General features: G+C 37.9%; 1 protein-coding gene across 50 annotated transcripts in view; it reads left to right on the forward strand.

The window, feature by feature from the left end:
* Window positions 1–14,962, forward strand: part of PMFBP1 (polyamine modulated factor 1 binding protein 1) — a 484,787-nt gene that overhangs the window by 359,076 nt on the left and 110,749 nt on the right. For all 50 annotated transcript variants that reach the window (XM_056823979.1, XM_056823945.1, XM_056824098.1 and 47 more), the window contains 3 exons: window positions 281–340; window positions 1,932–2,069; window positions 8,953–9,090. In XM_056823979.1, coding sequence (XP_056679957.1) covers window positions 281–340; window positions 1,932–2,069; window positions 8,953–9,090 — 336 coding nt within the window. The remainder of the gene's footprint in view (window positions 1–280; window positions 341–1,931; window positions 2,070–8,952; window positions 9,091–14,962) is intronic.

Raw genomic sequence — 14,962 nt, forward strand, 5'->3', positions numbered from 1 at the left:
TCCAAACTGCTATTAAATAAGACATCATGATGTTATGATTACCAATCAGCCCATAAAGTGACATAATTAATTCTAACTGGCATGGGGGAAGGATTTGGGGGGAGGGAGCTATATTCAATGGGCAGGCACCTGGGAACACCAATATTATGTGAGTAGATTGGGAACAGGTCATTTCTGATTTCTGAGACTTTCTTCCTCCATGGAAAGGAGGAGGGCAGACTGAGTGAACTACAAAATGAATGACAGTCTCCAGCATAACATGCAACATTATATATTACAGTGGGACTTGACTACAAGAACACTCAGTGCTGCTGAGAAGATCCAACAGGAAGCAAGAAAGGTAAGCAGAACCAAGAGGAACCAAAAAACTAGAAAAAGAGGACATGTATGGATAAATAATTTATAATTTGCCTATCCATTTTTTATCACTAAAATATCACTCCCCAGGAAGTAACTAAAGCCAAAAATCCTATGACCATGCTCACTGGTCAACATCCAAACATACTAGCCCATGCTACCTAAACAAGATTTCATTTCCTTGTGAACACCCTTTGGGAAAAAGGTCCTATCTTTCTACCGATTGGGGAGGGTCTTTTGAATGGTAAAGCCAGAAAAGAGGGACCACAAACTACCTTAACAATGGCACCACCTTTTCCAAACTCTTATTTCAGATTGCCTAACTAGGTGGTTACTTGGTTATTTTGGACCTAAAAACCAAAAACAATGGGAGTTGATAACAGGAAGCAACCTAACTTTGTTCCTACTCAATGAGTAAGGAAATTACATAAAGGAGGTCAAATATTAAGTTTTCCAAGCAATCTTAATCCGATGGCTTTTGCAAGACTTTGTAGAAGATGGCAAAAAAATTAATAAGACCAACATGTCACATGATGAACAATCAGACATTCTATTAGGGTGATGGGTTTAAACTATTAAGGTAGCATGTAATTCCTAATATAATGGAATCAATTCTTGGAATTGGAATCAAATCAATTCAATGATGAATTGGAAGAATATAAATTGAATGAGTCTGAAAATGATAAACAGAATCTCAAGGATAAAATGCAATATTATCTATTGTGGAGGAATTCACCTACAAGAAAGTTCAGTGCCACTGAGATGATACAACAGCAGGCAGAAAAAGTGAACAGAACCAAAAGCATCAGAGATGGATTGGGGATAGTTCTAGACAATCACTCTGTAATCTGGTTGCCCATTTGGTTTAAAAGTGATATCACTTCCCCATATTTCAAAGCCTAAAATCCTATGGCCAAGAAGATCCCTAGGCTTCCTGATGAGCATACAATGCTATCTACATTCCTGCCAAAATAAAGTTTCATTTTCTTGGCATATTCTTTGATGCAATGATCATTTCTTTCCCCATGTGGGAGGAGAGTTTAAAAAACAAAACCCCCAATAAGGAACCCCAAAACACAAGGACCATAGCATCACCTTTTACAAATGTTTATTTTAAATTGCCTAAGTTAGGTGGTTGTTTCATTATTTTAGAGCTGAAAATAAAACCTAAAATTGGTGGGAGTAAATTCTAAAAAACTTCCTACTTAATTAGAAAGGAAGTAGCAAAAAAGGACATTAAAACATTAAGTTTTCCAACCAGGCTCACTGAATTGTTCCTAGCAAGAGTTTGTAGAAGTTAAAGACAATAATGAGGACAGGATGAGATGTCATATAATGAACTAAATTTGCCTCAGTGTTCTTTGCCTGAAAGGAGATTTTTAGAGGAATTAAAAGGGAGTAAATGAAAATAGAGAATGGCCAAAATATCATAGGAGGAAGGATAGTTTTAAATGGTAGCAGAAACTATGCTTTTCACATACATAACACTACTAGTTAATAGGATATTTTACTAGATGCTGTAAGACTTGCATTGCATTTTCATATTTTCTCTCATTTGATCAATGTGGGATTAGGAGAAAGATGAAGTAGATAACCTAAAGGATGAGAATGAGATTCTCCGAGATGCCCTAAGATGTTGTACAATACAATTGGAGTCAGCTACTAACAAGCTTGAGGCTGCTGAGAAGGAGATAGAGCGAAAGGAAAAAGAGGTGAGCATAGCAAAGAATTAAATGCTGAGAAATCATTCATCAAGTTGCCAAGTTTCACAGAAGAGATCTCACTCCATTATGGAAAGAAAATGAATTATGGTGTCTCTGGTCTCTGTAAAGCACAGATGCATCACTAACAGATTTCTCAAGGACTTCTCTGTTGGCTTCCAGTATCTCTGTTCCCTTACAATTTTTATCTTTTTAAAATTTTACACTCATATTGCCATTTCTCTGTATTCTGACTTCTTAAGTTCTTAGCCTGAATTCTGGGCTTTTTAGTAACTCCCTCATGTCCCCTGAATCCATATTCTGTCCCTTCTCCAGAAAGTAAAGATTTCTCTGGATGGAAGAGCAAAAAGTTTCATTTTAGGAAGACCAATTTGGATTAGATAGTTAGACATCATCCAGTTTTGAGTTTCTCAACACTAATTTCTAGAGTCAAGGTCCATGAACTTCCATGATAATAGCTTTTCCAAATCCAAAATTTTGGCCATTACAATGGATGGAAAAAAATTACAGCATTGAAAGACAACTGATACTCTGCATGTGTGGGTGGCTGGTGCTGACCTGCTGAAGAAAGAAAGCCAACTATAAGCATGGTTAGGTTTCCTTCCTGCTGATACAAAGATGCCTAATGGCTTAATCAACAAAACTTTGGGCAAAATGGCTTTGGCAAACTCCGAAGCACCAGAAGACAGATCTGTACAATCATTTTCTTATTTAGCTAATCACTTTTTTTACATTCATTGAGGCAAAGTTAATTTGTTCCTCCCAGTAGAGAACAATTTAAGAAAATATAGATTTCAAGGGGCAGCTAACTGGCACAGTGGATCGAAAGTCAGGTGTGATGACAAGAGTTCCTGGGTTCAAATCTGGCCTCACGCACTTTCCAGCTATTTGACACTGGGCAAGAAATTTAACTTCAGCTACCTACCCTTACTGCTGTTCTGCCTTGAAACAAAACTCAGCAATGATTCTAATACAGGAGCTAAAGGTTTAAGAAAATGATGGATTTCATAAAATCTCTAAACCACCTGAACCCTGGGAGAACTATTACCTACATCCGACCTGAATTTGGCTAAACTAGAAGATTGATAGCTTTAGAGTTGACAGGAATTGGTACTACTCTTGTTCCTACTATATGAGTGAGGAAATTAGTAAAAAGGAAGTCAAAGCAGTAAGTTTTCCAACAAAACTCACCTTAACTTCCTTTGTAAGAAGTTATAGACAAGATCAAAGAGATATGAGAAAAGACCAAGAAGTTATAGGATGAATTTTGGGACTATAGTTCAGGGAATTAGGTATAATTAGGTATAATTCATTATACCTAAGATCATTATCTTAGGGGACATGTAATTTCTGATCTGTTGATTTAGCTCTTCAATAATGAGTTTGAGAAAGGCAAAGTGAAATGGGCCCAGTACTAGAACAAAGGTACCTGGGATAAGAAGCAATTCTATGCAGTACAGAGAGACTCACCTTCAAGAAAGTTTATTGCTGCTCAAAAGATGATACAAGAGCAGGCAGCAATGTTGAGCAGTCTCAAGAGCACCACAATGTTGGGGGAATGTGACAGCTCTGAAAAATCACTCTGTAATAAAGTTAGCCATCCTTTATCACATTTTTTATCACTCATCCATAAGTCACCAAAGACTAAAGTCCTATTATCAATCTCACTCCTAACCTTCCTGGACAGTCACCATCCAACTATTCTCCTACCACAGCCAAGAATCACTTACATTTCACATTCATTGACAAAAAGGTTACTTTTTCCCAAGGAAGGAAGAATGATTTAAAATTGTCATCTTGAAAAGGAGACCTGTGAAGCACCAATACTGTGTCATCTTCTTTTCCAAGTTCTTCTTTGAAACTAGCTGCTTCATTGATTGGTTGCTTTAGAGCTGATAACCAAAGACCAAATGGGTGGCAGTGCAGTGCAAGAGGCTACCCTCCATTGTCCCTACTGAATAAATGAGGAAGTTACAAAAAAGAGGCCTAAATATTTTAGTTTTCCAAACACACTTATCCCATTGTGTTTTGGAAGATATTTGTAGATATCAAAGAGATTCATGAGAACAAAAGAAGATGTCACAAGATGACATGTTGAACTTTCAGTCACAATGAATAGGTATAAGCATTTTAGGTAACAAGGATTTCCTGATATCTGGGCCATAATTCTTAATTGACAAGTAGAATAAGTAAACATTGACTGAATATGTGGATGAAAAGCAGAGTCTTGAGGATAAGATATCATCCATTGCAGAGAGATTCATGTACAAGAAAGCTCAGTGCTTCTGAGAAGATTGATGCAACCACAGGCAGAAAAGGTGAACAGACTGAAGAATACTGAAGAAGTAGGGGCAGCTGGGTGGCTCAGTGGATTGAGAGCCAGGCCTAGAGATGGGAGGTTCTGGATTTAAATCTGGCCTCAGATACTTCCCAGCTGTGTGACCCTGGGCAAGTCACTTAACCCCCATTGCCTAGCCCTTACCACTCTTCTGCCTTGGAACCAATACACAGTATTGATTCCAAGATGGAAGGTAAGGATTTTAAAAAATTTTAAGTCTTAAAATTTTAAGTTTTAATTTAAAGAATTCTAGAGAAGTGCAGAAGGGGGACAATTTTTAAAAATGGGATACTGGGAGATGCTTCTGGGTAAAGATCTGATTTTATTGTGACAGAGAAATCATATGGCCAGGTTTATGGGTGTCCTTCCAGTTCAAAATCTGATACCTCAATTGTAAAACACCCACATTTTCATAGTTTCCTATTTCTCCCTATCCTTCCCACTGCAGGAGGTCCCCAATATTTCCAGTGTAATGGAAATATTTTTGTTCCTTTCCAGTGCCAAAGCTGCTCCCTTCTTGTCTTTTCTGCTTCTTTATGGAGTTGTGGTTTTATTTGGCCTCTGGATGATTTATGGATCCTGTGTGATCTAGATTGCACAGAGAACACTTTTGAATACAGAAATCACACTTAGAACTAATATTAATCGATAACAATATGATAACATAATAAAGGTTAATAGGATAAAACACTTGTGACTAATATAACACCCATATGATCATTCTACCATACACACACTACACACACTTTAAGTTGTAACCCAGGTATTATCCTGGAACTACATTTTTAATATAGTAATATATGTAGACTTTTGCCCAGGACTAAATTCTTACTATAAAATCAAACTGCTATATTTCTAAAAACCATACTCTAAGCATTGATGAAATTTTTATCGATTGATTTTCTGATAACAAGTTCAAGATAAGCATTCTATAATTTGGTCATGCATCTTGTTTCAAAGAACTATCACTTGCTCATAAATATTAAAGACTAAAATATGGACAATCTCATTCCTAGCCTTGCTAGACATGATCCAACCATAGTTATTCTCCTACCAAAGTTAATATTACTTTTGAAGTCAAACTTAATGAAGCAAAGGTTACTTTTTTTCCCCAGGAAGGGAGCATCAGGTCACATCATGATTTTATTATGGTTTCAACATATCACTGGCTAGCATAAGAAACTAAATTGACATTTTACACATTTTTTTTGAGGCAACAAACAACACATGAAACCAGTGGATGACAAAGAAGAAGTTTAGAAACTAAGAAACACATAATAAAATATATGTACTATTTTATAATATCAATATATTTCATCTTTTAATACAAGTGGTATATAAAACTCCTTAAATTAAAATAATTTAAAAGTTAAAGCTTATAAAAAGAACATGAAAGTCAGCAGATGATATATCTTAAATAGTTTAGTAACTCCATGCATAGGAAGTATAAGATATTATAAAAGAAAAGAAAAAACTAAAGCTTCTTCCCTGGTATAATTGGAAAGACTAAAATTTTTACACAGATTTCCCACCTCACAAACATTGCATCCTTACATTCCACAATGTGAAAAGTAAATCTATATATGTATATAAATACATAAATATGAAAGCCATGAAGCCCCAGCACTGTCATTGCCTTTTCCAAGATCTTCCTTGAGACTGATTAACTGTATTGTTGCTTGGTTGTTTCAGAACTAAAAACCAAAGAACAAATTGCTGACAGTGCAGTATAAGAGACTACCTTCCACTGACACTACAGCATGACGGAAGAAGTTAGGGGAAAAAAGGAGATAAAATACTAAATTTCCCCAACAAACTCATTCCAAATTCCTCTCAAGAGTTTATGGAAGGGGGGGGGGGCAGCTGGGTGCCTCAGTGGCTTGAGAGTCAGGTTCTGGGTTCAAATATGACCTCAGACACTTCCTAGCTGTGTGACCCTGGGCAAGTCACTTAACCCCCATTGCCTAGTTCTTACCACTCTTCTGCCTTAGAACCAATACCTAGTATTTATTCTAAGAGAGAAGGTAAGGGTTTTTTTTTTAAAGAGTTTATGGAAGAAGTCAAAGAAAAATGATGAGAACATATCTCACAAAAATGTCATGTGAGGAAGGCTAGGACTCTTGTTTAGGGCTGAGGTGTCAGTAGTTTGTGTCAGGAAATACTTGATTCATGGGAATTTCATCTTCCATGAGGAGGAGAAGAAGGAAAGCCTAAGTGAAAAACACAAGAAGATGCAGAGTCCAACATTACACACAACATCATCCATTGCATTGGGACTCCCCTACAAGAAAATTCAGTGCTGCTATAAAGATGCAAGAAGAAGAAGAAGAAGAGGTAAACAGAACTAACAGCAACAAAATGGTGAAGAATGAGGGCAAATCTGGAAAATTATTCTGCAATGTGACTACCCATTCTTATCACAGAAATATCACTCTGTGTAGTGATAGTAGTAGGAACAAAACCTACTTAGTAGTCAGCATTCAACCCTACATACCCTCCTACTAAAGCAAGGTTTCACTTTCTTGTCATACTCTGTAACAAAGATAATTTATTTCTCCAGGTCAGAGAGAGTGTTTTAAAATGCTTGGCCAAAAAAAGGAGTAGGCAAATCCATCTGGACCAGGGCAATCCCTTTTATAAACTCTTAATGCAGATCGCTTGGTTACTTTAGAACTGAAAGCCAAAGGACACTGGGTGGGAATGAATAACAACAGTAAGGAATCTAACTTGGTTCCTACTTAGTGAGTGAGGAAGTTACAAAAAGGAAGTCAAAACATTCAGTTTTCCAATCAAGCCTCTTCCAATGGCCTTTGCAAGAGTTTGTACAAAACAACAAAGGGATTAATGAGAACAGACCACCATATCACAAGATGAATAATCAGGTATAGACCATTGAGGTGGCATGTAATTCCTGATATATTGCATTTAATTCTTTCATGATGAATTGGAAGAGTACCAATTGAATGAATCTGAAGATGAGAAATAGAATCTCAAAGATTAAATGCAATATTATCCATTGCAGACAGATTCACCTACAAGAAAGCTCAGTGTCACTGAAATGATGATGTAACCGCTGACAGAAAAAGTGAGAAGAACCAAGAGTATCAGAGTGGGGGTGGGATTAGTTCTAGACAATCATTCTGTAATCTGGCCATCCATCCTTTTTCAAAGTAGTATCACTTCCCCATATGTCAGAGCCTGAAATCCTATGATCAAGAAGATCTCTAGTCTTCCTAGTAAGCATACAATGCAACCAAGGTTTCACTTTCTCAGAACACTTGCTAAAGCAATGATCACTTCAAAAACCATGTAGTGAGAGGTCTTAACAATATAGAGCCTCAAAAAAGGAACCCCAAACCACCTTTTGGTGACATCACCTTTTACAAACTTATTTCAGTGCCTAACAAGAAGGTTGATTATTTTAGAAATGAAAAACAAACAGAAAATTCATGGGAATAAATTCTAGGATCTTCCTAACTTTGTTCCAATTCAGTCAGAAAGGAAGTTGCAAAAAAAATAAATAAATAAAAACACTGTTTTCCAACCAAACTCATTCAAATATTCTTAGCAAGATTTTATAGAAGAGGCCAATGACATTGATGAGAACAGAACAAATTATCATATGCTGAAGTGTGAGACTGTGGCTGAGGGCATTAGGTGGGAGCATTTTAGAAGGCAGGAAAATTAATGATGTGTAGGAGGAAGAGAGATTGAATGAATCAGAGAATGAGAAACAGAACCTCGAGGAGAAGATGCAAGAATATCCAATGCAATGGGGCTAACCTATAAAAAAAAACTCAGTGCTTCTGAGAAGACTCCACACCAAGCAGAAAGTGTGCTTATACACAAGAGCAATGGAATGGAAGATAAGGAGGATAGCTTTGGGCAATCATTCTGTCATTCAAGCTACATATCCTTTGTCATAGAGAACGCACTGTCATTAAATATCTAAAGGCTAAAATTCTATAACCAAGATCACTCCTAGACTTGCTGGAAAGCATTCAGTCCTAATTACTCACCTATCAATTCAAGATTTCACTTTTATATCCATTGACTCACACAAAGACTCACAATTTATTTCTTCAGATAAAGAGGACTTTAATATTGATTGAATGATTTAGTAACAAACTACCAAAATGGCCTTTCCCACCTAAAGTCAGACTACATTGATTAGGTCCTGGTTGTTTTAGAACATGGTTAACAAAGAAGAAATAGTCTAGATTGGAAAACAGATGATTCCATTCCCTAATTTCCAATGGGTGACAAGGAGAGGAAGTAGAATACCAAAATCATTTTTTCCAACTAATTTTGCCAGTTTCCTTGCCCACAAGGAGATTTTTTAAGGCATTACAGGGGGATGAATGAAAATAGAAAATGACCAAGATGTCATAGGAGGAAGGATGGAATTGTTTTAAAAGGTAGCAGAAACTATACTTTTCTCATACATAACTGCTAGTTAACAGGATATTTTAATAGATGCTGTAAGACTTGCATTGCATTTTCATATTTTCTCTCATTTGATCAATGTGGGATTAGGAGGAAGATGAAGTGGATAACCTAAAGGATGAGAATGAGATTCTCCGAGATGCCCTAAGATGTTGTACAATACAATTGGAGTCAGCTACTAACAAGCTTGAGGCTGCTGAGAAGGAGATAGAGCGAAAGGAAAAAGAGGTGAGCATAGCAAAGAATTAAATGCTGAGAAATCATTCATCAAGTTGCCAAGTTTCACAGAAGAGATCTCACTCCATTATGGAAAGAAAATGAATTATGGTGTCTCTGGTCTCTGTAGAATACGGGTACACCACTAACAGATTCCTCAGTGATTTCTCTGTTGTCTTCCTGTGTCTGTGTTCTCTTACACCTCGTATCTTTTTAGAATTTCATTCTCACATTGGCATTTCCCAGTCTTCTGGTTTCTCAAGTTCTTAGCATGAATTCTAGAATTTTTAGTGATTCCCTCATGTCCCTTGAATTCATATTCTGTCCCTTCTCCAGAAAATAAAGATTTCTCTGGACAGAAGACCAAATAATTCTAATTTAGGAAGAACCATTTCAAGTTAGGCATCACAGAGTTTTGACTTTTTCAACATTAATTTCTAGAATCAAGGTCCATGAGCTCCCACAACAATAGGTTTTACAAGTACTATCTCTTGACCATTGCAATGGATGGACAGAAAAACAACTGTTCCTTTGCTTTTGTTTGGGGAATAGGGGTGAGGGTGGGGGTTGGACCAGTGAGAAAAGAAAGTCAAGTATAATCATAGTTGGGTTTCCTTTCTGCTGATACAAAGATGCCTAATGGCTTAATCAAGAAAACTTTGGACAAAATGACTTTGGCAAACCCAAAAGCACCAGAAGACAAGTCTGTTCAGTCATTTTCTTATTTAGCAAATCAATTTTTTTCACACTCATTGAGGCAAAGTTTACTTATTCTAGCAGAGAACATTTCTGAAAACAGAGTTTTCAAGGGGAAGCTAGCTGGCTCAGTAGATTAGAGAGCCAGGTGTGGAGATAGGAGTTCCTGGATGCAAATCTTGCCTCAAGTGCTTCTCAGCTGTAGGACATTGAGCAAGTCATTTAACTCTGATTGCCTCGCCTTTACTGTTATTCTGCCTTGGAACAAAGTGAATGAAGAATTTACCCCAAAAAAGTAGCCAAAACATTAAGTTTTTCAACCAAGATTATCTCAATGTACTTTGCAAGACTTTGTAGATATTAAAGATATTAATGAGAACAAACCAAGGTGTTGCAGGTTAAACAGTCAGACACTGGATCAGGGTGATAAGTATAAACATTTTAGGTGGTAGATAATTCCTATTGTTTGGGGCTTAGTTCTTCAATGAGAATAAGGAAGGCAAATTGATTGAATCTGAGAATGAAAAGCTCAGTCTCAAAGAATAGACAGGCTATCAACCTCTAAATGCATTCACCTACAAGAAAACTCTGCCACTGAGAAGATGCAATAGCAGGCAGAAAAGGTGAGCAAATACAAAAGTACCAAAGAGATGGAGAAAAGGGAGAGTTTTAGATGACTTCTTTGTAATCTAGTAAACTATCTTTTTGCAGAGGTATCAGTTGCCCATAAATAACTAAACACTAAAATCCTATGACTAAATACATTCCCATCCTTCCTGGGCACTAACAATACCTATACTCCTGCCAAAGACAGAGTTCACTTTCTTGTCACTCTAGAGGCAAAAGTCACTTCTTTCTCCAGGAAGAGAGAGTGTTGGTAAATATATAATATGAAAATAAGAGCTTCCCAGCATCCTATTTCTTGGCACCATTTATTCCAAGCCCTTCTTTGAGGGTTCCCTAACTAGTTGGTTACTGGGTACTTTTTAGAGCTGAAAACCAAAGAAGTGGATGCCAGTGCAGTGCAAGAGGCTACCTACATTTGTCTCTACTGGATGAGTGAGGAAGTTAGAAAAAAGAGAATCAACACACTTAGTTTTCCAAACTAAAATCTTATGACTGTAATATAAGGGAAGTCGTCCCTTACTAAGGTAGGATCAGAGTGAGGAGGAAGATGTTGTGAAGTCAAGTAGAAAGAGAGAGGGTGGATTGTCTTCCCTCTCAGCTCTCCCTGACAAACCCCGCTATGGCTACCTTCAGGACCTTGACCTCTATTCCCTCAGAGATCTTGGCTGACTAGGTTTGATACAATTAACCTCTTTCCCCCTGGGGAGAGAAGGGCCACTTCCCTCCCTTCAAGTTTCCCTCCAATGATGATGGAGTCAGTCACTTGATCTTTCTAGAATGGTTTATTCTGAAGGAACAAGACAAAGGGTAGGACAGATGAGTTTGGGAATGAGACAAAGGGAAGAGGGAGCAAGGGGGCCCTAACTGATTGACACCCTTCCCCCCCCAAAAGTCTGGCAGATCAGGCTAACCTGACCCCTTTGGGGTCAGATGTGAGGAAGCCCTGACTTCTTGGCTCCTCTAGCAAATGTTACAAAGTTCAGGACTTTAAGGGATTTGGAGGAACTCCTTCTCTTGTGAACAGCTTCTACCTGAAGTCCTATTCATTTGATTATCTTCTTGGAGTGTTTGGGTCAGGATTCACAGAGAGTGCTGAGTTGGAGATCCACCCAGGCCCAACTTCCCTGGTAAGGTTCCCAGAGAGAAGTCCTCTCCAACTGATCAGATCAGCTCACTTCCTCCTCTCCTTTAGAAAGTTCTGTCTCCTTCCTGCCCATCCTGCACTCCAGCAGAATCCTCCAGCTTTTCAGGTCCGTCTGCTTCTCTTTTCAAAATCACAAATCTTCTCTTACAAATCCTCCTTTTGTCTATCAAGTCATTGTCAACTTGACACTCATATATGTCTTACTTACCTTATTTCTATTGATATATTATTCTGTATATTCTTCAAGCTATCCCCTTTATACTCCCTCCCAAAATAAAAAATCCTAACCTTATCTATGTCCTTATTCTTAAATCTGTCTTATCTTCCTATGCTAAGATCTGGGTTTGGGGGAAAGTGATTTTAGGTTGAGGGGGGGGGGGGTATAAAGGTTTGATACAATAACAATTTCAGATTGGGAGGGATTTTGCAATATCTATAACAATATGCAACAAAGTTTATAATTGTATTAAATGGATAATCTATGGAGAATATTTCTGGTTATAGTAAATGATATACTCTGGCTTAACTAGAGAGATACTAGGGGAAACCTGTAAGTGCCTAGTTGTAATGGAGATAGAGGCACTTCTGAGAGGTAGAAAGGGGATACTACTAGAGGGGATACTCTGGAGTTGCCTATTGATCACTACTGATAGCTAATAGGTCAAAACATTTCCTATCCTCCACCCTTCACCTCCCAGGATACTGTTGAGAATATTTCTAGTACTAATACCCTCCTCCTCCCTCAATACCACCCTTCACCACCCTCTTCAGAAACCTTTGGCTTCACCTCTCCCCCCTAAGTGGACTATGAGATTTATGAGGAAAAACTCCTTTCTCTTCCTTTCTCAAGTAGGGGGGTTTGTTGGGAATGACAAGATGGAGATTGAGGTGAGAGGGATAGGGTTATCCCTAGTCTATAAGGAGGGTTAGGAGGATTTTGAGAAATATCAGTCCTGTCACAACTGTGGCACAAGTGTCTGTCAGAGAGATGGAGGACAACTATTTAATCTTCTTTCTCTTCTTCCTTCAAATCAAATCTCAAATATACAATCAGTTCTTCTGGTTCAACTACCACCATCAGCCACACAAAACCTTCTTGCCTCCCCTCTCTCTAAAGCCAAGAGAAATAGTTCAGAGCTAGAGATCTCAGCTTCTTCTCCACCACTCTGCCTGAAGCTTCCCAGATCTCTCAGTTCATCCCCTGGCCAGCTCCAACTGACTCTCCTGGGAACATTCCATTTGGAATGTTCTTTCTTGATTGACAGCTGAGGTCCTTTAATCTCTGCCTTGCATGCATGAAATTCTCTCTTCCTTCATGCCTCTTCCACATAACTCTCTAATGACTATATACTATGGTATTTCTGATTAACACGAAATTTTCTACTCTTTATATATCTAATGCTTGTTTAAAATTTTAACTATCACTGCTGTATAACTATATACAATTTTACACGTTTTAAGTTTGATTCATTCTTTCCCCTAGCTAACTATCTAGATTATATAACTTCCCTTTTCCACCCTAACTATTCTCTGTCCCTGTCTTTTAAGGGTTAGATCTGTTAATTCCTTCCTATGCTAAGTTAGTCTATTAGTCTGTTAGTACCTTACATTATGTGCATGTATATTTCCTGTACAATTATTACATGATACATACATATTATATATATATATATATATATATACATATATATATATACATGAGTTCTGCTTTAGAGTCAACCAGACAGAAAGTTATTTTTTTCTCCTTGTTTGAATCCTGCCAGAATCTCATTTAGAGAATGTATATTTTTCTCATGGACTGTTCTTATCCACAATATAGTCCCTAAATCAGTTTGTCATTGTGTCTGTGTTCTAGGTATGTACTGTTGGATTTATATACTCATGTCCCTGCCAGTGTCTCCTCTTCACATGTTGCCTGTTGAGTCTATTTCCTTCTTCTTATGCAGGATGTGTGTGCATTTCCCTTAGTGTGATGTTAAGTTGTACGGCAACTCATCTTACATGACATATTTTATGGAAGTTCTTTTCCCTCCCTATAGTCCTTGGCTAACAGTTCCTTTCCTGTGTCCTGTATGTCCTTTGCAGTCTCTGGTGTTTTCTGGAAGCTTTCTCAGGTCCGAATGTCTTCGCCTTTTCACTGACCCATCTTGTCTGTTGTCTCAGCTTGCTTGTAGAATTTCTTCTGTCTCTTTATGGGATCTCACAGGATCGTGCATGTGTGTAAGAATAATTGCCATTGAGTGCATGTGTGTAAGAATAATTCTGATTGGGTGAGTGCTAGTGAAAGTTTATGAAGTTGATCTGGTTTGCTTTAGGTGTATGAATGTATGCTGTGGTCTTTTTATGTTTTGATTTCAGTTTGTAGAGGGTTGAGATGGAGAGTTAGATGGATGCCATTCTGTCTGAATTCTGCCTTATTAAATTTCATTATCACTTTCTATGGGGCTTTCTATGCTTTGTGTGTCTCCTTCTTGTGCATTTTCTCTCAGAGTTTGAGCTTTTTGAATGATATCTGGGGCAATCTCTATATCAGTTTCATCTGGAACTGTTTGGACATTATTGGTTGTGTCTGGGGCAGTTTGTGCATGCATTTTGCTCTGGAGCAATTTCTGTACTATTTTCTTCCATGGCAATTTGGGCAAAGTGGTATTTAATGTGAGAAGCATGGTATTAAATTTGTGTCTTTTTCTCTTTTCCTGGCAATAGTGGGTAATATCTGATTTCCCTTAGCACTGGTTCTTGAGGATGGCTTTTGCTCTCCTCTTGGGAAGCAGTATGTAATGCTTTCTTTCAGCAACAAGGATAGGGCTTCTCCTTCTCTGTTTCAATTAGCAGTCTGGGGATAGATGTTGCTTTCATATGATTTTACTCAGTGTATGCCCTTGTAGCTACAAGCAGTATTCTTGCAGATCCCTCATTCTTATGTATATTTGGTTACTGGCCAGTATCTCAGTGGGGTGCCATCCCTCCCTTCCTCCCCCTGGGAAGATTCTCTATTGGATGGAGGATAAGGGATGCTGATGATATGTTGCAGCTTTTCTCTGTTTTCCCCTGGATGGATGTGCAAGTGCCTCTTGGACTCTTGGAGGTGATTGCAGGGATGCTAGGTTGGAATTTGGAAGTTTTCAGCTAGCAAAGAGTCTTCTTAGGCATTGCACTGGCAGAAATGTTAAGGACTGAGGACAGTATATCTCTTTTTGATCTTTGCCTGGACTTGGCTTTTTCTTTTCCCTAACCAAATATCCTAGACCTTTCTTTTTTCTATGCAAGTTCTAGAATTCTTTGATGGTATTGAACTGTTATGATTTTCCTTAGTTGACAACCCTTTCCTGGTTCAGACCTATATATGTGGTTGACTTCCTTTGATCCTCAGAACTGTAAGGATAATTTTAGGGTTGTGACCTAATCTAAATAAAT

This window comes from Monodelphis domestica, chromosome 1 (genome assembly GCF_027887165.1).
Source record: "Monodelphis domestica isolate mMonDom1 chromosome 1, mMonDom1.pri, whole genome shotgun sequence".
NCBI lineage: Eukaryota > Metazoa > Chordata > Mammalia > Didelphimorphia > Didelphidae > Monodelphis > Monodelphis domestica.